The sequence below is a fragment of the Epinephelus moara genome, chromosome 1 (genome assembly GCF_006386435.1).
Source record: "Epinephelus moara isolate mb chromosome 1, YSFRI_EMoa_1.0, whole genome shotgun sequence".
Taxonomy (NCBI): domain Eukaryota; kingdom Metazoa; phylum Chordata; class Actinopteri; order Perciformes; family Serranidae; genus Epinephelus; species Epinephelus moara.
The window spans coordinates 21,821,484-21,846,635 of record NC_065506.1 but is presented as its reverse complement, the minus strand read 5'-3'; the positions used below and the strand labels follow the sequence as shown (position 1 = coordinate 21,846,635).

Genomic DNA, 25,152 nt, shown 5'->3' with positions numbered 1-25,152 from the left:
TGCCATTAGGGGGTTGCCTGGTCTGCACTGGTGTTTAAGTGGGTGTAGCATGTCTGGTGGCAACCACATAAATGTCAGAACCCAAGGTTTCCCAACAGAACATTGCACTGTAACAAAATGATCAATGTTGTTCACTTCACCTGTCAGTGGTTTTAATGTTTGGCTGCAAAAAATAAATAGATTTAATGTGTTTCTCTGTGTGTCCATCAGGTGGCGCTGTCTGCCACTTATTTAGTTCTTGGACAGATTAGTCCAGTATTAACGTGATATGACATGATCTCCTCTTATTCCACCAGGGGGCACTGTCTGCCACCTACTCTGCTCTGAGGCGCTGCGCTCCGGCTCCAGTCCTGGAGCCTGTTCAGTCCTCCAGCCTGGCACAGCGGCGAGGAATGAAGAAACTGGGGAGTCCAAAAGTTAATCCAGACCCTAAAGAAAAGGAGTAGCCCCAAAAATGTGAATGGAAATTTTAAAGAAACGAATCATAGACCCCTGAAATTAAAGAAGACGTACTCAAGCATGTACAAAGTGCTTGTAGGCCTACAAACTGAATGTAGCAAAGGGATGAAGTCTAATTAACTAAACAATAAAGCAGTCCGTTAGCACTGGCATCAGGACTAGCTTCAGTTCACTCAATTCAAAGTGTAAATTTTAAACCCTTTAAATGTGAAACCAATCTGGTACTCGGCAATATAACAGTCTTCGTTGGCACCTGCACATAACATGACTCTGAATCTGATCAGAACCCAATGGCCTGAAGAAATGTACCATTATTACAGTAAAAATCTTAATCCTGAACACAGAGGGTTTCATTCAATCATACAGAAGCCTTGTTCAATCCTTTGATGTCCCTCAGTTTTCCTGTGGGTATTACAAGCTTAGTTTGAGAGTCCCTCTTGATTCTGATTGGTTGAAAAAACATTTATCTAAATTTTCACTTTAATTGTGAGCCTGGCTCTCAGACTACATTTCTCATAGTTTGGTCATGACTATAAAGCCAGGAATTAAACTGATCTGCAGCTAATATTTTAAAGCGTTTATGTCTTTTTGGTCATATGTGTCAGAATATAACTAGAGCTGTAGTGCAATATAACCAGACGAATATAGAAGCTCCAGCAGCTAACAGTGGGACAAATTAGTCTGGTCACCAAAATCAGAAACAGCAGTACTCAGTGCCAGAAACAACTTTACTTTTTACATTCAGCACAAACATGTACGTCACAGAGTTCATGCCAAACATTAATACTGTCTTCCACAGCCATTGCTCTACTGTATCGCACAATAGATATAGTATGTCGGAGTAACATGTATTTGACTGAGGCACTGTCACTCTGATTATGATTTCTGTTTCCTTCAATCAGTCCTCTGAATTCTACACTTATGCATGTGAAAAATGTAAATATCCTACCAAAGGGAATCATTGAGTTGATGCCATTGAAGTCTTATTGTTCATAATACGGTTAATAATTTCATTGTATGTACTGTTGTCTTCCATAAAAACAGCCTTTGACTCTTGTAAAATTTATCGTTAAATGTATCGATACCACATTTCTCAGATCAGATGGAACAGTGAGCTTTGAAGGTGTTTATGTTGGACGTAGTTTGTTGTGTTTTTTCATGACATATTCAAAAATGTCATTTGGCTTAAGAGTAGTCGTAGAGGCAGGGAATCCCGGAGAGCGTCATATGGCTCTTTGGTGAACTCATAGCAAAACTCTGCAGCCTATACTAGTTTGTATTATTAACTCAGCATTCGATGTGATAGATCATCTTTCAGTGTGCGCTCGAGTGTGTCCAGTAGCTGCCAGTACACTTCTGTTCGCTGTTAGTGTCTGAAAGCCAAAATGTGTGAGAACCACTGTGTCAGAGGATTGTATATACTGTCTATTGCTGCTGCCCTGATTGTATCTAATAAGTTGTACAATCACAAATACGAGGTAAGACTGAACAGGGTGTTTCGCAGACATGAGTAGCACACTTTGTGTTGTACAAATACAGTGTTGTACAGTTCACCAGTAGGAATGTAGATTAAGACGCTCCACAACTAATACGCATACTTACTGGTCAGAGGTTAAACAAAAACATATTGTGACGGTAATTCTGTACATATTATGTTTGCCAACAGACAGGCTGTGTGTGTTGTGACGCACTGCACAACTGTGAGAGGTGGAGCAGGGCCTGATGCTACTACGAGTATGCAGATAAGGTTGTAGATATTGTGCTGTACAACCACAAGCTCGAGGTAAAGCTGTAAATATTGTTTACTAATTTAGATTGTACATATCGTGCTGTACAACTATCGGCAAGCAGTAGGACTGTATATATTGTGTTTGCAGATATATAGAGATTGTACATATTCTATTGTGTTGTGCGTCCATTGCTCAGAGTGTACATACTGTCTATACCTGGCCAAATCACTGAAATTATTGGCTAGAATGCCAAAGTTTTACAAATAAAGGTAAAAGAACGGAAACGGCACTGAAATGAGCAAAGAGGGTTTTATTCATTCATATCTGTGTTAATGTTCTTACCTGGAGATTAACACAGTGCACCACAGAAAATAAACTCGCATCCCTAGATGACAGTACACCTTTTTCACAGCCAACTATTCATAGTAGGGAAACCACAGGTGTTACTAACAGCATTAACGATGACTTTGTTCTGTTATAGTCCTAACAGTGTGACAGAAAACCAGCATGCACAATATCAAGACCCTGAAACTGAAGCTGAAGCAGCTAAATTGAATTCAGACATCATTAATTTCATTATTTACAAATGTATTTCCTACTGTGACATGTCAAAATGCCATCTGTGAAAAAGGTCTCAGTACAGTGCAGTGTTTAACATTACATCTCCAGACAACAGTCAGATTTTGAGGCATTATGAAGCAGGCCTTTATTTTACACGTAACTGTTGCTCAGCAAAATGTTAATTACGATAAAAAATTGTTTATTTGAACCAGTATGAATATTATTTGAATGAAAATTAGGCCTCATATAATCTATATCAATTATGTGTTATGTTATGACACTTGTTTTATGGCACCCGACATACCAGGTATACCAACACAACACCACTTTATCCAGTTTGGATAAAAACTTGGATTCATTTTTACAATAAAAAAAAACTTTTGATCCTTTTGATCAGTGGACCCTTTCGCACTAAAGAAATCTAAATAACTTACTGGGCAATGGAGGAATGGACACATTATAACTTAATGAGTCACCACTTGTTCTTCTCTGGTGCTCATGGCTGTAGTAAAATGAAATGAACCAAGATAACGATACGTAGCATCTCCATATTGACAAAAGTTTTAACATTTTAAAAATGAACTGCTTGGCAACCAGACCAGGCCTCTAATTGGTCTATCTGAGACAGGCCTTTATTTGTCAAAATATTAAGCTACACCAAGCTACTAAAAGAGACTGGGCCTTTAATTGGGACTAGGCTTTTAATTGAAGTTTTACGGTATGTCATCAAGGCTGTTTGAGCATGAAATATAGATTATGAGGAGTTACACCAGGCAAATTCAGAGTTAAAGACAGGCACAGATTAGTAGACAACACTAAAATGCCTTTACATATAACACAGTAATCAATCAGCAATAACACTGATGCTGAAATATCAAACACTCACATTCATGAAAGTCAAGTAGAGGTCACTGTGCTCAGTTCAGTCCGTGCAGTTGTTATGTCAGTGTACTTAATATCTAATACACAGGGGCTGCATCCAAAATTCCATACTAACATGCTATTTAGTACACTAAAAACTATGTGAGGTTATTTTAGTATGTTTGAAACCTTAGCATGAGACCAACATGGCTTGCTGAAATGTTCCCAAACGTTAGTAACCTATTCTGATTGCACACAAAAAACTCCCCACAAGATACTGATGCATGTTAATAGTCCAGGGAGGAAAAGGTTTAGCCTAAAACACTAAAACATTTTGAAATACTATAAAATACTTTTAACTTCCCTGACAAAATAGTAACAACGAGGATTTTTTGGAAAGATATATAATTATTTTGAAACAGTTTTCCATTTAAAATTAAACTCTAAAAAGAGGAGGACTGATAGCTAAAGTTAGAGCACATGTATGTTCTCAGCTTTGTCTCTGATTAGTGCGAACTGTAATGTAGTTTTGGTGGTGAGTGCTCAGTTACCTCTCCATGATAATGTGGCAGCGAGCCACTAGATGGCAACCAATCATAGCCTACGCTCTCACTCCCTCTCTTCTCTATTTCTTAGCAGAAGTTGTCCCTTTAGAGCCATAATCCTCCCAAAAAAGAAGCAAAGAACACTTTAATTTATATCAACCACCAGGCTCACACTCTGTTCCATAAAAGCTTTTAGCAGGCGCTGAGCTGATGTGTCAGGTGGGTGTGGCAGGCTCATCAGCCCTGACATTTAAGTGCAGTAGTGCTCAGAGCAAAACGGATTGTAGGATATGAGTAGATACAGATGACAAGCCCCCCTGCGAGGATGATTGCAGTGGAGTGACAAGAGGAGACCAAACAACAGATAGAGGAAGGAGAAGGTGTCGGGAGGGGAGAGATGAAAGGCAAAAGAAAGAAAAAGAGCTTTGAGAAACAATAACTCAACCCAACAATTACAGCTTTGTCAGAATTCATATTATCTTTCATGAAGGAAAAAACTTCCAAATGTATTTTCTCATCTTATTAAAACACTGTTATAATATTATAATATAATGAGGAGGAAGCCTGGTCTGCACCTGGCCATCCTTTAATCAGACAGTTCAGGTCCCTGTAATGCCAAACTGCCAAAGTGTCCTTAAGCAAGGTACTTAATAATTACCCACTCTGGAAGTGCTGTCTCGTAGCACCTTTCTGCAAAGGGAAGAAAGTGAAAAGATCTTTAGTTTTACAGCATATGGAAGGTGCTCTTCTGCAGAGCATGAGACAGTGCTGCTCAGTGTTCAAGACGAAGACAAAACACCATCAGATCAAGTGAAGAAATGTTTGGCAGCAATCTGTAGAGTATGCAGGCAACTACACAGAGTAACTCCACAACTAACAAGCTTCAACTCATCATCTAGAACACATTTTAATATAATACTACAAGAGAGACAGTCATACTGCCCTCACTGTAGAATAGAAAATATAGAACATTGTAGGTAAGCATTACAGTAAGTGCTAATTACTGCATCCAACATACCAGAGCTACAACTACCATTTATCACAGTAGGTCATAGAAAACATTGTCCTAAGGTTATTACAAAGATGGCATGCATCACGTTATATTTTCATTTATTTAACCAGAAAAATCTTTTGAGATTAAAAAAGTCTGTCCTGACCAAGACAGGCAGCAATATAAGCTACAGACAGACAACATACTGTAGAACAAACACACAAAATAAAAATACACAGCTCTAAAACAAGCAATATAAAACACAAAATAAGATTACTACAAAGAAAAGCCAAAAAGATATGTTAATATATACTATAAGTGAACCATAAAAATGCAAAAAACGGTAACTACACATGATTACAAAGACCAGCTATGACACACCGTGACACTGGCATACAGAAGATTGTGAAACAGCTTTGAAACAGCCCAGAGGAACCACAGAGTGCAACTTTAAGTCCCTCTGCAGAAGATTCCACATATAAGGAGCTGCATACATAAATGCTCACTTGTCGAACTCTGTACATACCCTTGGTACAGACAGTAAAAACATGTTCTGAGAATGGAGAACATAGAAATTTTCAGTTTTTTGCTTAATGTACAAACATAAGTATGCTGTAGTAGGCCAAGAATAGCTTTGTAAGCAAACGAATGCCAATGAAAAAGTCTACGAAACTGTAAAGAGAGCCAGCAGACCTGAGCATACAGGATACAGCGATGAGTCACTGGCTTACAGTTATGTTTTGCAGGATTAAAGACTAAAATAATGATGCTTATGAACATTTTGCACATCAGTATCTAGGAATATTGCAAAACGTTTGCAATATATCACTTGACTACTGCTGAAAACAATATTACTGGACTATTTCCTTGAGCACTTGGACATCACTTCATATTTAAAATAACCAGATGAGAAACAGTTTTCAGAGCTGCTTATTAATTTATGAACAGTGTGATTAGACATAGTTATATGCAGAAAGCAGAGCCATCTAGTGGAAGACAATCTCCAATTTCACATTTTTTGTGAAGTGGCTAAGAGCTTTTAATATTTAATGTTTTGTTATGGATGTCACAGGTGTATCACCATTCATACTGGCTACATCATAAGTAAATGGATGCAAATAAACCATGAGGATCAGATGATGCTGAGTTGGCTTTTAAATGTAAAATAGAAACATATCTGTTCCTCTTCTGCTCAACATTCCTCCTCTGTCACAAAACAGAGTTCTGAAGACAAGCGACATACACACTCTGACAGGGACGGAGATCCCACCACCTATGGCACTGGGTGCACACACACACACACACACTCACACACACACACGGACACCCTGTGGCACTACAGCTAGACCTGCCACTCGGACGCTCACCGAATCAGACGGACAAATCTCTAACAGACGGCTCCTGACAAAGAGATTATCACCGTGACAGGAGAAGTGTGTGCAGCTGTGGGTGGTGGAGTTTACAGCGGGGGAGATGGGGGTGGGGAGCGAACTCTTGTGCATTCACACATTTGGCTCTTCTCTCTCACCATACCAGTGTTCGGAGTCAAAGTCAAACTTACTTCAGTCTCCACAAGGTATGAACTGAATGTCCATCATATGTATGTGTGTGTGCGATATAGAAAAGAGACACACATACAATAAACACTGACAAATCATGTATCAAGCCAAAGGGTGATTTACTACACCCTTTGATTTGGTGATATACTACACCCAAAGGATGATACATGCCTGTGAGGTGATGTAGGTTAACAGAAGGTGAAGAAGAAAACTAGAGAATGTTGTGAGATCTGAGTAACATCTGAGACATGCAGGTTACCTGAGTTTCTGCTGCTCACTATCACACTCTGCACACACACACACACACACACACACACGCAGACAAACAATTGAGCATTTTATTGGATTAGACTGAACATTTAATGGAGATTTAACTGTACATCTGTTTAGTCCAAGACCATACTAATTCAGTGTCTGAGACAACAGCCCTTCATCTACAATCAATACATCACAGCCTGCCTCACTGATAGTCAGTAAAGAGCATTTCAACCACTCACATAAAACACGCAGAGCTCGTCTTGCCTGATACAAACTGTGTGAAGAGATGTTCAATCCCCATTTATAAAGACAAGTTTATAGATAAATCCTGGTGCAAAAAAGGTCTCTGAGCTTAGTATAGCTGTGTCACACATGTATCATCATCAGCAACATGCTGTACATCCAACACACCCTTTGCAATAAGGCTATTGAAGCTGTCAATCATGCAGGTCACAGTCACCTGAGTGATGAATGTGTTTGTGTCTATATGATGCTTGTCTTGCTTTGTGACGACAATGTCTGACAAAGATCTCTGTTGCATAATTGAAATTGCTGGGAGCTTTAAATATGGTGTTCTGCTCAGGAAACTGCATCGCAAATTTGCAAACTTCTATAAAACTTGTGCTGTTCATACAGAATTTTTTAACTCTCCTACAAAATTTCAGAAAGGCTTTGTCGAGGCCCACAGTGAACAGCAAATGGTGCAGTACATACTGATACATACATTTAGTTATATGAGAGCAAGATGTGAAGTTGATTGATTGACTGATTAATTTTATTTGATAAACTGAAATACAGTACACAGAAGTGCATACAGTGACAAAATTTATCAGGATATCGCATTAAAGTTACATGACTTATTTCTATTGCAGTCCTGAAGTCTGAGGCTAAGAGGCAGGCAGGAAAAAGGAAGGACATGTACATGCCACTGATATCCCATTTTTACACTCATACACCTAATATAGAAGAAAAAACATCAATGTTATACAGCTATGATAAAGAAAATAAAAAACTCATACTCAGAAACCAGTCTTAAACTAAGAATTATTCCAGAAAACAGTGTTTCATCTTACTAACATACACAGCATTCATTTTTTCAGCTGTCTTTAAAATCTGTTCAGAGAATGGACAGATTTAATTTAGTTTGGGATTTTATTTCACATTAGCACACACTAGCCCTCATATTCAGATCATCAGAGTGCCGAACATAATGAAAATACCCAGTAAAATAATTTGGATGTTGACCTTGTAAAGTCTTGTAGACCATATAAAGTTTAAACACTGAATTCTACTTTCAACAGGGAGATAATTCAACTTTTTAAAAGATTGGGATAATATGTGTTATTGCACTGAGGTTAAGGATGACTCTCATCAGTTTGTTCTGAGCTTTTTTTGAGCCTGTCTTTTGTTCTTTTAATTATATCACTGTACCAGGTTATGCAGGTATAATCATAGTGGCATTGAACTAATGATGAAGTTAATGTCCTCATGGTTTCCTTATTGAGGAACTTGAATATTCTTGTCAGATAGTTTCTCTAAGGGGTGAGAGGGTAACATGGTGGGAGCTAAAAAAGAATTTACACTGTAGTTATTTTATCACACATACAGGTACCTTTTTTTTAATATTACAGGGTACAATGTTAACACACATACCGTATTTAAAGAATTGCAAGTACATTAAATAAAAGTGAATCAACGTCAGTAAATTAAGAAACACTTTTACAAACCTGCAACGTGCACTGTTGGGGAGAAGTGAACTACATATATAACAGCAGTCTGTATTTTTCAGTAACTTGCTGGTTGTTCCATTACATTCATATTTGCATAGTGAGGTATGCATAGTGTGTTGTTACTGAAACTACAAACAACTTTTGGCTGAAAAAGGAAAGGAATTATTTTCTATTTTAACTGTAACATTGCATCTGTACTGTAAGTAGCAGCTCCTCCTTTTTCTGTCTTTGTGACCACTGAATAGACTCACCCAGGCAATGCATTCGTCAGGCAGAATTTGTAAAATAAAACCTGAAAAAAAAAAAAAAAAAGTCAACCACAACACATGAACCCTGTGAAGTGCAAGTGCCTCTTAACCTCACTGTCCCTGACAACCAGAACATAACAGAGGTTTCTAGGGACCACCAAAAGTAAATGGCTGTCATGAGGATGGTTAATGTCTTTAGAAATATCAGACTAATGCCATCACAATGTTGAAACTAAGATAAACATTATTAGCTCATTATACAACATAATTTATGAGAGGCAAATCACATGCTGCATGTTGTGTGACATGCAGCATCTGACGCACACTGTTAGTGTTCTCAGACTGGTGAATGTGTTTCTGAATGTATCTTTGTTTTATGTAGTAGCACAGTTTTCTATATATTGTTAAAGTGATAAAGATGTCATGCGCCTGCACACTTAACCCGACAGACACGATCATGGGATAAAAACAAGAAAGAGAAGATGATATACATACATCATGTCAACGTTGATTTTAATCTGTTTCACTGCGACTTTTTTATTTGAACTATTTAACTGTGTAACATATAAATCTACAGGAACAGATGAGTTCAGAATTATCTTTATTACATTAATAATTAATAATCACAAAATATTTTTATCAGGAGTGCCACCTAGATTTGCGCTAATTGCATAAAGGTACCAAGCAGCCACTGTGGATGAAATGGTTGATGAGACACAGTTTGATATTTCCTGGCACAGTTTTGAGCGAACCACAAATTGCCGCAATAACGGTGATATAATCATGTAATCCAAACACAAATACACTCACAAGTCAAAGGTGCCAGTGGAGGATAAGTGAAGCTCTGCGGAAAGTCAATTAATCTTTGCAGTGGTCCCCCTTCCCTCCACCCTGCTTAAAAGCTTCATTTACCTCCTATGGAGAAGAGATAGAAACACCATTAGTGAGATGATGGCAGGACTAGAGAGGGGAAAGGAGAATCTCACAGTTGGATGAGCTGAAACAGTATAGGCCCCCGTCTCCTCAAAAAGTGTGCGTGCACGAAAAGGCGAGAGCATCTTCTGCATGGGTGAGCTCAATTAGGTTCTATCTTGATTATTAAAGGTAGTGGTGTACAACTTTTAAGACGGAAGTGCGCCTCAAATCCCGGGGATGGCAAAGGGTGGGCTGACCTGCGGAGTCAAGCAAGAGTTGGACAGATAACAGTGGAGATATGGCTGAGGGGTTTCCTGCCACACAGAGGTGCTACGTAAGGCGTACATTAGGGGATGAGTCCCCAACCATTATTTCCATATCTAAACCGATGTCTGTGTGAGTGTGTGAGTGTATGTGTGTGTGTGTGTGTGTGTCGCATGGGACCCCAGCTGGATAAATGATATTCATGTGTGTTTACATGCACGCGTTTGGGTGTGTGAAATGCCAGTGAGCATATAGGCTCTGCTTCACTGAGCTCGGCTGGCTACTGGAGCACAATTGGGGGTCTCTCTGTGTGAAAGAGGTCAAAACACACACACACACACACACGCACACACTCACACAGGGAACAAACACAAATAAGGAAGTTTGGCTGAATACTCAAGACTCCGATAATCAAACAGTATGCAAATCAGCATGTTCCTTTTTCTGTGCAGAGACAACCAATTCCCATCTGAGTGCCTGAGTTTGAATCACTCTCACTACGGCTGCTTTTGAAATTCATGTCTCATATATACATATCACAATATTGTTGCATTATTTTTTATATTTCTTGACATTTAAATTCAGGCCACCTGAGTTCACCAGTTTTTAAATTACAGTATGTAAAGTCAAGGTGCAACACGCTCTCTCCTCTCCCCGCTGATCCTAATTACTGTAGGTCTGATCTCAGGGCAGCAGGGTTTCACTTGGGTTAATAAAGTTGCTGCTAAAAGAAGGTCGAGTTGAATCGGTAGGCAGAGAATGCACAGCAATACCCAGGGCTGAAGACGTGACAGGGTAACTACAGGCGGCAGGCCCGGTCTCCATCTTCTTAATTACAAGGAGCTTCAAGTGTCGACCCTGAGGACGACTACAAGCCAATAACATGCGTGTGGTTCAATATGTGCTCTATTACATGCTTTGTGCTGCTCAGACACCTTCAGGGGATCACAGGCTGTGAGCTGGCATCAGGATTGCCAAGCTAATCACTTAGGAGTCTGCAAACATGACCAAAGACTTGCTTCCCTTCATGTGAATGTCTCGACATCTCCCGCCATGTGAATGTGTGTGTGGCTCAATGTGTCTGTGTGCCTGTTTGCACTAGTCTAGTGTGTAAACAAATGTTTTGTCCCAGTTAACTAGGTCCCAGTCGGACCAAACCTATTTGGCATTGGTCGGCTGATGCCGGTGTGCACGCGTTTGGGTCGCAGCAATATATATGCAGACATATGTGTGTGTTGCGAGTGTGGCAGCCGGGGGATAGCATGCTGCTGCTGCTGCTGACACTGGGCCTGCCTGCCTGGTGTGCCCCTTTCTGCACCAGTAGAGCTGGCACTGCCTCCTGCCTCTGCCCAGCCGACTCGCAGTGCACCAGCTGGGCGCTACCAGGAGAGGCCCTGCAGAGAGAGGACGCAGGTCAGCCGTGACAGAGGGATACAGAGAGAGAGAGGGAGATGTGTGGAATAAAGTGGCAAGGTTAGGGACAGAGCAGGGACACAAACGTACTGGGAGAGGAACGGGAGGGCTGTGGTTGCAAGACAACCCCACGAAAGAAGTCCTTATTTTTTACACTTAATGGAAGTCCCAGTATTAGGGCCTCTTGGGCTTTTTCTGTTGTTCTTGTTTGTTTGTTTTTTGTTGTTGTTTTTTTGCATTTTCTTTTATTTTTATCAGTACCTCTCCTTTAACAAACTTTAAAATGAAATACCTCATTGCACTGCAAATGTGACAAATGTAACACAAGTACATGTTAAGTTATCCCAGCTGAGCTAACTCCAAACATGGTAACGCTTTTTTTTTTTTTGGATAGTCCGCCTACATTTCAGCAGCTTACTAATGGAGGTTCAACTGTTTCACTTTGTCTGTAGAAGTTTACAGACTATATGTGACAGTTCCGTATGTATTCTCAGAATAACTTAGGGTTAGGGTCGGGGTTAGTTAGAATTATTATGCAGCATTGGTTGAGTGATTAGTTCAAGTTTAACTTTATTATTTTGAGAATGCGTAGGTATGTTCATGAATTGTCACATATAGATAATCTGTTTAACATCTGCAAAATAAATTTAATTTAAAGTTTACCTGGTGTAAACTTACTTCAGCTTTAATCAGCTGACACAATATAAACATATTATACAAGAACATTAAGTCATAGTGAGAGTGCACCATTTTGCCTTGTTGTTGATGTAATTTATGGTTATTTAAAGGTCCAGTGTATAGGATTTAGGAGCATCTATTGGCACAAATGGTATATAATATTCATAACAATGCTCTTTTTTTAGAGTTTTATCATCTGTAAATAAGAATTGTTATCTTTACTTTACCTCATAATGAGATGTTTATTTCTACATATGGAGTGGGTCTTCTACCACAGAGTCCGCCATGTTGCTCTACTGTAGCCCAGAATTGACAAACCAAACACTGGCTCTAGATAGGGCCATTCACGATTTCATGTTTTCGTGTTGGCCACCATAATTCTCCTCCACTCTTGTCACACCTGTGCAATTTTAGTTCTGCAACCTCACCACTAGAGGGCACTAAATTCTACACACTAGACCTTTAAATGGTGTCAGACTTATCAAAACCTGTAATGGGTATACCTGCTTGGGCAACCCTACTGTACATAGAAGCTAGACTGTCATGCTGGGTAAATGAGCATTAAGATGTCCTGTATTGTGAGAAAATAGGTTGTTCCATTTAAGGGGTTTATGCCAGTTTTATTATTCAATAAGGCCAATTTCATGTTACCTCATCTGTTCGCATTTTTTTGCCACCCTGTAGTGGAGTCAGACAAATGAGGATTTGTCTTTGTGACAGCTGATGTGAACTGCTATTTGTAAAGGATATAAAGGGGTTACCAAATCAGTCAAGATTTAAACTTTTTAGGTTGTATGTATGAAGGAATAATGCATCATATTGCTCCATTCTTACATTATTTAAGAAATGAGGTAACATAAGATGAGCTCATTTGGTGCTTGGGAACACCTCAGGAGGGGCCTGACTCTGTGTGGTTTGCTCATCCATGTGTAAATAACACTTTTTGCAATGTACAGTGATTGGGGGAATTAGAGACCTGCTTAAGAAAATCACAGCGTGTGCTCATCCACTAGGAAGTAGGGTTGCTGCAATGTACAGTGTCAAACATCGATGCTGGGTTTTTTCACATAATAAGTTGAAGTTATTTGAATGAACTTAATTATTAAAAGTCTTGTCTTAAAATTGTTGAATTACTTTAACTTACAGTTTGCATATGTACGTTTGTAAAAGGATGCAAGTGAAGCTCTATCTGTTGGTTAAAAAGGTTTAACAAACACTGCCTGTTGAAGCAGATCACTGAGCATGAATCACATCCAGGATGGTGTGCCCTTCATTCTAAGCTCTTGTGTTGTTTTTACAATTGTTTCCAGTCCCTGATATATCTGTCACTATCTACAACAAAATGTAGCAAAACTTAATTAAACAGATATGGCGGTGTGTTATGCAAGCACACTACCTTTAGTACAGTTTAATTCAAAGGGGCTTTATTGGTCCCAGAATCATTATATATATATTCACATTGCAAAAGCAAGTGTGAAATATATACAAAACATGTAAGTAAAGAAAGTAAAGCTCTTTTAGACATTTATTTATATACATGTCGCTGCTGATTGGCTAACACCTCTGACATACCCACCAAACAAGAGAAAATGTACCTCAAAGTCCTTTGCACATCATTGCACATCAACTCAACAACACGAGTCGTTCAACCTGGAAACTGAAGCAAAATGGTGCACAGCATTTTGAGATTGAACGTACCCCTGGTCCACTTAACTGCACCTAACAATTTTGTGAAATAAACAGATTACTCAGAATTACATGAATTACATAAATATTATACTCCCCTATCACAACGTAAGAGCTCGCATTGATCATTTTCACATTTATTACATAAGAACTTAGGTTAAGGTTGGGGTGACATTTATTTGATTAAGGTTAAGCTTTATACTATAATACTTTAAAGTGACCATTTGTATATTAATTACTCGTCGCGTGTTAAGTTGAATTTGTGAAGTAAACTTTGTTTTTCTCACTTACCTCCACTTTGAACAGAGAATCCAAAAATGGAAAATATTTTTCATGAATTTAAGTCATTAGGGACCACTTTTAACAACAGGAAAACTATATAATAACATCCTTTTACAAACTTTCACACAACTTGTGCAGTATAATCCAAGTCTCATTTATCCAGTGGTATGCTCAGTATTTTCCAAACACATGCATTTTTGCAAATCTGTTCCGATATATAACATTAATGCCTAAGTGCAGTGCGCCCTGAGCATGCCTGAGCATGCACGTGCACATGGGGTGCGCTTGAACAGAGGTCAAATGCATGCCAAGGCACTACTGGGCATGCATGAGACAGTTTGTGCTGACATGTTCTAAATCTTAATATTTGAGCCAAAATGCATGTGTTTACAGTTAGATAAATGAGACTCTGATTATACGGCAGGAGTTGTCGTAGAGTTTGTGAAAGGATGCTTTCAAAATGTTTTGCTGTTGTTAAGTGATCTCGTTTACTTAAATTCATGAAGAATGTTTGCTTTTTTGGATTCTCTCTTCACCCTGGAAGCATACAAGAGAAACAAAGTCTACTTAATGAATTTGGTGTAACACGCAATACAAATGGTCATTTTGCAGGTGATGTATTCCGTTTTTAAGAAAAGTTTTGCACAAGTTCATTAGATAGCCTCTGTCATAGGAAATTTATTTTTCTATAAACATTTTAAAACTTCCTTCTATGTGTCAGGTGTTCTCTATGGAATACCTTGAAAGTTGCAAATACACTGTTTTTGTTTGTTAGAATATATAACTGAAATCCTATGTGTCCCTTGTCCTGTTGGGTAGACTGTTTTTGCAGGTGAGGTCTGGTGCAATTCCTCCTTTCCTTACATGTCCTTACTTTTGGCGAGCTCCACTGACCTTCAACAAAAGCCACAGAGGCGTCATCTCACATAAAATGTGATGTTTTCAACTAAGAAATTGAACTTTAAAATGTAAGGAGAGATGGCAACTGACCAGGAGGATGTGTGTCTTAATGATTCTGATCTAGATTTAGGCTCTAGTTTTCCATCCACAAACTAATAACTTTAGCCACGTGACAAACAACAGCACAGGCATGTCAAAGGTCTCCGACCCTTTCACTAGAGCCTTAATCAGACAGATTTGCAAAGGATCAAATAAAACAAAATCCTAATGAGTGTGTTGCACTCGGCCTGACGAGGAGGAAACACTTCTGACTGTGAGGGGAAACTGACAACAAGCAAAAGACAAGTCGAGAAGTTATTTTTGGCACATCATACAGATGTCAAATACAGTATGTAGGCTATGTGTAACCCTGCTGGCTTTAAGGATAACAGCTGGTCGCTTACACCTCTACCGTCACATCCCTATGTCATTCTGTAGCTCAAAGCCCAACTGTGCTTGCTTTGACTTTGCGGAGCCGCAAGGCCGTCCCTTAAGCACCAGAATCAATGTAGAAGTCATTATACCACTAAGAGCAAAGGCCCTGAACACCCTCACCTTCTCTCTCCCTCTCCTCCTACCCTCCTGCCCCACCACAGACACTCTCCAAACACCCCACCCTAGTCCGCGCCTTCTCCAAAGCGGCCTCTCTCCCGCCCCCTTCTCCGTGGGCCCTGGGTCTCTGGCTGGGGCAGGCTGGCACAGCTGTGCCGGGAGCTGTGCTGTCACAAGCGGTTAGGGTGACAGCCACTCACACTTCATAATGTCCCTCTCACAGGTCACCGAGCGACAAGCTGGGTCACCTCGCTCCAGCAGGCAGCCCCAGGGGAAGCAGAGTGCCCCCCCACCACCACCTCTCCATCAGATCCCCCCAACTCACCCTCCGTCCCTCCACCCTCCTATTGCCCAGGAAAATGGAGAGACAGGAGGGGGCAGGTGGAGGGGAGAGGTGCTCTATTGAGCTGGGCTAGGCTACAAGAAGCTCTCCACGCCGGAGACTACGCCAGAGTCACGATTAGGGTGGGCACGCCACCGCAAGTTCCTCTGATACAGATGATGCTGGCAGCTTAAGTTAGGGTCAGTGTGAGCTGCTTAGAGGGTAATAGTAGAACTCAGAGAAATATGATGCCACACTTGATATTCTAGGTCTTTAGATAATAACAGTTGTTATACAGTCCTGTCGTATAATACAGCTACATTCAAACTGAATTACATCAAAAGTAATATTCTGTCTTAAAGTGAATCTGATTTTCTTGTCATACTCCATATGGGTGAAGGGATGGTACGAACTTGGTAATGGCCATAGGAGAGCACCATATGCTCCTGATGTCTGCCATCCAACTGTCATTAATGTGCATTACCTCTGCACTCAACCACAACTGTGAAGTCTAACCTGATAGGAATACAGGACTGAACAGACAACATTAAGATTCACATTAATGGGCTCACAGTGATGGCCCCACTAATTGGTTTGCCATTTTCACCTAATGGATAGCTTTCAGGTCATCACTATTAAAACTGTCTGTCTGGATATGTCACCTGAATTAAGTGGCTTAATGATTCTTATCAGTAATATGAAATTACCTTTAAAAGATGTGAGAATAGTTTTAAAAATAAGAGTTTAGAGAGGTGTGTTGGATGCGTGAGAGCTGCACAGAAAACCAGACAACAACTATATACGATGTGTTGTTGACAAAAGTGTTTTCCTTCTTTATGCACTAACAAACGACAAGTTAAGCATGTGAATTTGGGGCCAGATAAGCTAATTGGATGCAATGCCTGCAGTTGGCTTCAGCTGTGAGTGAGAGGCCTCATACCTAATTCCCGTTATTCAAACAGTCACACCCTGAGAGCGGTTAATTCACTGAAGGTGCATACACACCCACTGAACAATGTGTAGCAATTAATTTCGCTCTCCCTCCCACATCTGGCGCTTCGCTGTGACCCTGACTCTGCTGTGCCGTGTCGCTCAGGCTGGGCAAGCCTCTGCAATTTCACACGTAAAGGACCCCAATGAAACGTGAAAAGAATATGTGGCATTGTTAAATTGCATTAAAGAGTTTAAAACAGTAGATATGTGCACCCCCCTCCCCTACACGCTCCCAAGAAAACAAAGCAGTAAATGTGCTCAAATGCTCAGTGACGAGGCGTGACATAATGTAATACGCACCCAGGGTGCGCTTTCACAAAGGGGAACATTTCATCATGAGGCCCTAACCAATCAAAATAAACAACTCAGGAGACAGAGATGAACTCGATGCCACAGCAGGAGTCACGCCAAAGGAACTGTCAGGCCCCTGTAGGTCATGCCCCAATATATATATAATTTCGATATATTGATATGCCCCAATTTATCATGAACTTACTGTACTCACATCAGCCTAAGAGTGAAGCGCAGGGTGAATCTGAGGACACTGGAAGTCTAACATAAGCCAGAAATGCAATTACCACTGAAATGATTACTCAATTAATTGATTTATTCAACAGAAGACAATTGATCAACATTTCTTTTTCTAATCAATCAGTCATTTACGCCATTTATTAAGCAACAATTATAAACTTTCACTGTTTTAGCTTCTGAGATACGAGGATTTTTCTGTTACTGAGGTCAATATGAATGTAAATTAAAACTCTTTGGACTGTTGGTCGGACATAACAATAAATTTGAAGATGTTAAAGGTACTCTGTGGAGTTTTTGACTGCTAGAAGCACTACAAAGAAAAGTCTACATAACATTCAGAAATACCTCTTAAAATGCAGAATTGTTCACAACTGTGATCTTACAGTGATGAATCCCATTGTCCTCGTAAGATGAAAGTGCATGCCGGTTGATCCTAACTGGCATAGGTAACCGCCCCATAAATCCACATTAAAGGGAAAAGAAACAGGAGGAGAAGAAGGAGAAGAAGAGAAAGAAGAGGAACAAGAAGAACAAGAGGAGGAACAAAAAAAGGAAAAGTTGAGAGAATTAGATCGAGAATGCCCAACCGTAAGTCTGCAGAGAGCGGAGGAGCGGACTCCAAACATAAAAAACAATCTTCAATAGATCTGAAGTAGAGGTGCTTCTGCAGAAAGTGAACGCTAAATGAACTCATATTTAGTGGGGTCCAGAGTGGATATAAAATAACAAAAAAAGCTGCATGGGATGCTGAAATTATGTGATAATCGATCACCTGAACCTGACCTAACCAACAAACTTCAAACATTATTGTAGCACAGTTGCCAGGACTGAGGACAGAGACATGTGACGCAGCATTCCCCAAGGTGTGTGTGTGTGTGTGTGTGTGTGTGTGTGTGTGTGTGTGTGTGTGTGTGTGTGTGTTTGTTTGTTTTTTTGTTTGTTTTGTAGAAGACCATGATGAATCATGATGAAATACTATTGAAATTCTACTGTAAATTCTACGTTATTATACAACTGTGGAACTGAAGCAAATGCAATAACCAATTATTTTTCTTGAGTGAACGTAGATTCTGTTCTTACCTAAGAACAATATTTAACAAGAAAACGTTGATGAATGTCACATCTTTGTAAAGACTGCACAAGTAGGGACGTCGGTGGCTTAGTGGATAGAGCAGGTGCCCCATGTACAAGGCTGTTGCTGCAGCGGCCCGGGTTCGACTCCAGCCTGTGACCCTTTGCTGCATGTCATTCCCTCTCCCTCTCTCCCTGCTTCACACTCTGCTGTCCTATCAATTAAAGGCAAAATGCCCAAAAATATCTTAAAAAACTGCATAAGTGCAGAAATTATCAACCAACTGCTCCAGCTATAAATTAAAGATTTGGTATCTGTTTGCAATGTATGATTATATTGTGACAACATGGTCATATTGTTATCATTATACAAACTTCTCTTTTATTATGAACAAATTTCTTCCTAAGAATGGTTGGTAAGAGAGGCCTCATTATTTTACGTGTTATAAAATATGGGCATGCACATGCGTCTGCATGAGCATGCTTGCAACACGATGCACACAGAGAGTGATTCTGCTCTGTATTGCATTTATTTTCTGACAGTTGGTAGCAGTAACATGCAATCAAGTGCAGCAATGCACCAACAAAGGCAGTAGAGATGACTGCTAGCATCTAAACATGGAAATAAACATAAAATCCCACTTTTGCAAATGTTTTATGAGGAAGGAAATGCATTCAACACAATAGCTTGAATTCATATGCTCTGTGAGAAACAGTAAATGTAAATATAATATTTGTTTGTTTACAAGAAAATTCTATAGCATACCTTTAATTCTAACACTAAAATTGCAATTGTGACGGACATTGTAACTTTTTCTGGTGAGACAATTTAATGATTACTCAAAGAAAATATCAAGAGTAATTGATAATGAAAATAATAGGTGAACCCTGAATGTAATCTTAAGCATTCTGCAGGTAAACAACAGCTCATCTGTTGATTTTAAAGTCTGCATTTGCTTTTTGTATTTACTTCTTTCTCCTTCTCCTTTCCCTGTACACACCATCTCCCCCTCTGCACCCCCACCCCTCTCTTTCTCTCTCTCTGTCGGTGCCACTGTGCCAGTCACCCTGCTCTAGGGCTCTGGAGATATTTCAAACATATCTGGGAAATCAATCTTACAGCAAACTGAAGGAAAACATCGAATGTCATTGAGCAATAAGTATGAAGCCTGTCAGAGGTAGAGCTGAGGGCTGGGCCTGCGGCGAGTTAGGCCTGCCAGTGTCCCAGTGAGAGGCCTCGTCAGCTGGGCCCCCTGCCTCTTCACACACGCGCACACACACACACACACACACACACTCTTCTGACAGAGAACATTAGAATGCAGTTTATGCTGTTATGGCATTTTTGGTCACCTCTGTTTACCCTCTTTTGGGACAACTATGCGTCTCTGAAATACATTTCACATATGTCGTGGGTTTTTTTTTTTGTCTCTCTCCCTGTCTGTCATAACCAAGTCAAGTTTTTAAAATAAACTTGTAGGCCATTAAACAAAAGCAAACAGAGTATTTAGGTGCTAAATGTGAAAAAAAGAGGTACGACAAGGGGCTGCAATTAACAATAATAGTCATTATCAATTAATCTGAAAATAATGGTTTTGTTATAATCCATTACACTTTCCCAGAGTCCAAAGTGGCGTCTTTGAATACTTATTTTGTCTGACAAATTAAATGATTTTTAATTTACTGTCATAGAAGACTAAGAAAGCAGCAAATACTCACGTATGAGAAACTGAAACTTTTATTATATGACAGGAACGCTTTTTGGATTTTTATCAAATTGTTCCTTTTTTTTTTTTAAATTTCTTTAAAAATTGATAAATCATCTGTAGAGTATTTAGATTATTGACTGTTACAGCTTTAAATTAAAGATTATGTATCTACTTTACATTTGATTTTATTGTGACAACATGGTCATATTGTTGTTATTACACAAACGTCTGTTTTCCAGACAAATGTCTCAGGGAAACTGTAATAAAAAAAAAGAAGAGTTCTCAAAGATTTTGTTCTACATGTACAAAGAGTTTTGTCTCATGTTAGCACTGGAAACAATATCAGTTTGATTAGATGTAATTTCACACATGCATTAGTTATACTTTACAGTATGCAGATATGTGATATTGATTTTAACCCTTACACCCAGCCCTAACAGGACTCTGTCTCACATAAAAAATCACATGCTCTGAATGTGGCTGTCCTCCATGGTTCAGGGTTATCCTTTACATCTAGCTAAGGCTCTCAGGCAGTTACACAGACATGAGAAACATGAGAGAGGGAGATGGATTTCAGGAGGCAGGAGGGGAGAAGGGCAGGAGAAAGGGAGAGACCAGGCCCAGACAGACAAGTGAAGGGAAGCAGAAGTTGATGAAACAAGATGTCACCATTGATGGGTCATTACACCCAAGTAAGCATGGGACACTAGCTGGGCCTGCACTGACCCCCCTCTCTTTCTCTCTCTTTTTGTCTCCCTCTCCGACAAGGAACTACAAAACATGCTCTTGCCTTAGTTTCTCACTATTACTTTTAAGGCTCTGCGGCGATTACCCTCACGGTATGGCAAATCACTGCAGCTCCGTGTCGCAGCACTCCTAATTGGCCCTCTTATACCTCCATACACATGTGTTTACATCTCCAGGTCAATTGAATTAGGTCTTATAATGAGCCTGGGTGCTGAATAGCTAACGCAGCTCGGCACATTGAGGCATAAACCGGCACAAATCAGGTGAATCCAGTTAAGAGTGTTTACACTTTACAGCACATGCATCCAGTATTTGTCTCGTGGTCCCTTGTTGCACCCATCCTGTTGCTCATTATCAAGCCTGCATGAAGATCAGGGCAACGGCGTCTACGATGCCACATCAGCGGGTCGAGGATATGAGATCAAAAAGCGACACTAATCTACAAATCCCTAGTGTGAGAGTTTAATAGTAAAGCTCAGCCATTATTTGTATTAAAGCTTACTCGTTATTTGGCGACGACACACACAATGTCCATATCACATAGCCACTGACCACATCCCAGAGACGAGCCAGTGAGATGTTAATATATGGGAGAACTTTAGGTGCTGCTAGTTAAAAAACAGTCTGGATTTGAGTGTGTGAGGGATGAATTAGTGATCTGCCACTGATTTAGAGTGATAATGAAATGTTTGTGTCTGCTGATGGATAGGGGAGCCCGGATAAGCGCTGTGATGTGATGTGAGCATGGCAGAGTGGGATAAAGATTTGAAGGTCCTTAGGCTGCTCAGTGGCAGAGAACATAGAGGTTATCGTTTAAGTATCAGTGCTGGAACAGATACAGAGGAGCCGCTCGACTGTGAAATGTAAGGTTTTATGTGTGTCTTGCATCGGCTGCTCATACATTATTCTCACTGCACTGTATAATGAACAGAATATTGACAAAAAGCTCACTGAAAAGCTTTGTTACTTACTTTAAATGCAATTAGCTGATTCATTCTTATATGACAAGACATGCTCATTGTCGATGCAAATATATTATGGTCAGTATGTGTGTTTTCTACATTACATATAAGCAAACAAGCCTGATTTTGACTCCCAAATAAAACCATCTGACCACAAATATCTAACCCACCTTACCATCTCTATCAATCAGATGGAAAAAAACACATTAATGTAGTCACTGTCACATAAGAGTTTCAGGTTGTCACACACGAAGAGGGGAGCGGCCCACAGGGACCTCACATCAGCCTTCATGTGTGCATTTAGACTAGTGAGTGGAACTAAAACCTGGCCCGCGAAAACCAACACGCCTCGGCTCCATTGGGACACACATAAGCGACAATAACAACCAAATTAACCATGCACACGCAGGCGTCGGCATGTTGAGCTGATATCGGTGAGCCGTGGGCTCAGTCAGTGGCCCCGGGTCCACTCTGGTCCACTGATTCGCGGGACTACAACGAGCCCATCATGCAGCCAGGACTCTGTACTGTGAAATTAGACTGGGGTGTGAAAGTGGAAAAACCAAATAAGCATGAGGTTGAAACACGGTATCACGCTCCTTCGCCTGTCTCATTCCCGCGCCTCGACACTGTCAAACTCGATAAAGAGGAAAATTGTCCATGATCAGAAGTATCTTGGTTTCTCTGTTGTGACTAATGTGCCATCTTTGCCTCAAGCTTTTTGAAATACCATATCCTTTATCTCTAACTTCAATTATTAAGCCATGCACATATATATCTCAGAGAATAATGACGGAGTTTGAAAACCAGAGTGAAACTTATTTTCTCACTTTCCTAAGCATTTTTAATTTTACAGAAAGACAGCAAAGTTTGACCGACTGCAACTAATTAAATAACAAACAACATTTTAACTTCCTCTTAAGTGCATTTCTCTGTATTTCCTCGTGTCATTTTTACATTTATTTCGACAAATGGCATCTGAGGAGGATCCCTTGGCTGCATTCCATCAGATTTCTTTTTGTCCATCTGCAATCCTCCTCTGACCCTCGACATGCTGCTGCCTTCATGCTGACAACTCTAATAGCATCCCATCCACAGAGACCTGACTAACACTGCTTGATCCACATGGAGACACACACACACACACACACACACACACACACACTGAGACTCACACAGAGGTCACAGGTGAATTAAACAAAACACACATGAACAATCACATTTTTCCCCCACCAGAGGAACTTTTTCTTGCTTTAAAAAATAACGACACACTGTGAGGAACAATCAACACACACACACACACACACCTCTCCCTGTTACCTTAACCTTTCGGGCCTTGGCTGTCTTGGTGGCATCGGAAGGTGGAGACTCCAATTTCAGTATCCACGACCACACACAAACTCACACAGCAGCTGAAACAGTCAACATGGGCTGGCAGAAAGCTGGTCTACAGCACTCTCACCACACCAGGCCTAGTTATACTCTGCCTGTTTGAGGTACACTGATTACTGATATTATACACACACACACACACACACACACACACACACACACACACACACACACTACCTTCACTGCAGGGTATGTGTAAACTCACCATGCAGAAGCAGGTCGCTGCATTAAACACAAGCATATGCTAGCAAGGAGTCTTACTATGATCTTGCACACAGCACTCCACTAGACTGGGCTTCAGTACGCTACACTTGTCTGTATTCCACTGCATTACATTGGGCAAGAGCAGGCTAATTGTAGCTGATGCACTGCCACAGTGTAAGCGAGTGCAGGGCCTTGCTAGCAGGATGCTAGGCTAGGCTAAAGCAAATCAAGGCCTCCTGCAGTCATTGGTGTGAGAGCCCATTTTCACAGTTCACACCCGACCTGCTAATGGCTGATCATTCATTCACGCTCTCTGTTGATTGTGCAGGCAGGGGGTTGGCCAATCGTACAGTTAGCTAATGTACCGTACATAGTGGGGATAATCGGTGAGAGCAATAAGCATGCTAATGTTCTGTTGGCCATGAAAACTGAGGTCTGGTAATACGTTAGAGCAGGATCATGACTGAGTTGCGTGAGTCGTTGGAGCCGCAGGTTGGGACAGTATTGGACATTAAGATTTGATCAACACAAAAACTTTTAAACTTTAATTTGGGGAAATGGAGGATGCACAGCATCAAGCCAGCCATTAGGATATATAGACAGGGGGGACTACATTTTCAGAATTGGGCCTCTCATCCACACCCACTCCAGCACCACCAGTGGTGCATAGACCTTTGCACTGGCCCCTGCCTGTGCCTTTGGCCAGGGTCATCTGTACGCTTTGACCTCTCCTGACAGTGGGCACAGTATGGAAAACTATACAGATGTCTTATCATTTCAACGGCCATTTCTGATGATAATGTTACTGTTTAAAGTTTTAGTGTAATAGGCTCTCTACCATTTTTGGAATTTCCACCAGTGAAGTTCAGATAAACATGATGCTGGACACAGGTGCAGACTTTTGTTTCTGCATTCACTGACAGAGATTAACTAATTTAATTTGCAGTAAATATTGACAACATTTTTTTTGCATATACTTGTCAAACTTAATTTTTCCTAGAGCAGGTTGATCTTTGATTGAACCGGAAAAATCACTCTGAAGGTACTGTATATCGCTACAAAACTGTAATGTGACCTTTCTATCATCTTTGAACATCTGCAGTTTTGGCTGTCAGTACATACAGTATACATCCAGCATATTTCTAGTATCGATCGCGATTGTACAGTATGTTTCTTAGACAATTTTTGCCTGACACAAATTTCTGAACAAAACATTGTCACCCTTTGTAAAATCCACTTATCATTGTGTCACTTGTGAATTGAAATAAATATATAAAGCCAAAAGAATTACATCCACACATTTTAATGCTTATTGCAAATTGGATGGATAAATGAAAGGAACTTTTCCAGTTGCCAAACACTGTCATGCCAGAGAAGTTGCTCATGCTGAAGCCAGTTTCTGCACAAAATCTAATTACGTTTCAGACTTTTCAACACTGAAAAACTTCGCTCTGTTTGAAATCTGTCCCATGGCAGCACAGTAAGCTGGCGGCCATATTGTACAGATTGGCACTGGATAGTGTAATGCAAACATTGCAAGTGTATTTACA

General features: G+C 40.2%; 1 protein-coding gene and 1 long non-coding RNA gene across 3 annotated transcripts in view; one reads left to right on the top strand and one right to left on the bottom strand.

Moving 5' to 3' along the window:
- rps6ka2 (ribosomal protein S6 kinase, polypeptide 2) overlaps positions 1-2,469 on the top strand; it is a 28,441-nt gene extending 25,972 nt beyond the window's left edge. The window contains exon 22 of the mRNA XM_050052177.1: positions 297-2,469. Coding sequence (XP_049908134.1) covers positions 297-446 — 150 coding nt within the window. The 3' untranslated portion in view covers positions 447-2,469. The remainder of the gene's footprint in view (positions 1-296) is intronic.
- Positions 2,470-4,098: 1,629 nt separating this feature from the next.
- LOC126395009 (uncharacterized) lies at positions 4,099-23,451 on the bottom strand. 2 transcript variants are annotated; one of them, XR_007570404.1, is made up of 5 exons: positions 23,314-23,451; positions 9,753-9,857; positions 8,946-8,986; positions 4,815-4,846; positions 4,099-4,473 (listed from the first exon to the last, which is right to left on the bottom strand). It is a non-coding gene; the product is annotated as an uncharacterized LOC126395009 (long non-coding RNA). The 2 variants fall into 2 exon arrangements; XR_007570405.1 differs by having other exon boundaries at positions 23,327-23,451.
- Positions 23,452-25,152: the final 1,701 nt, after the last annotated feature.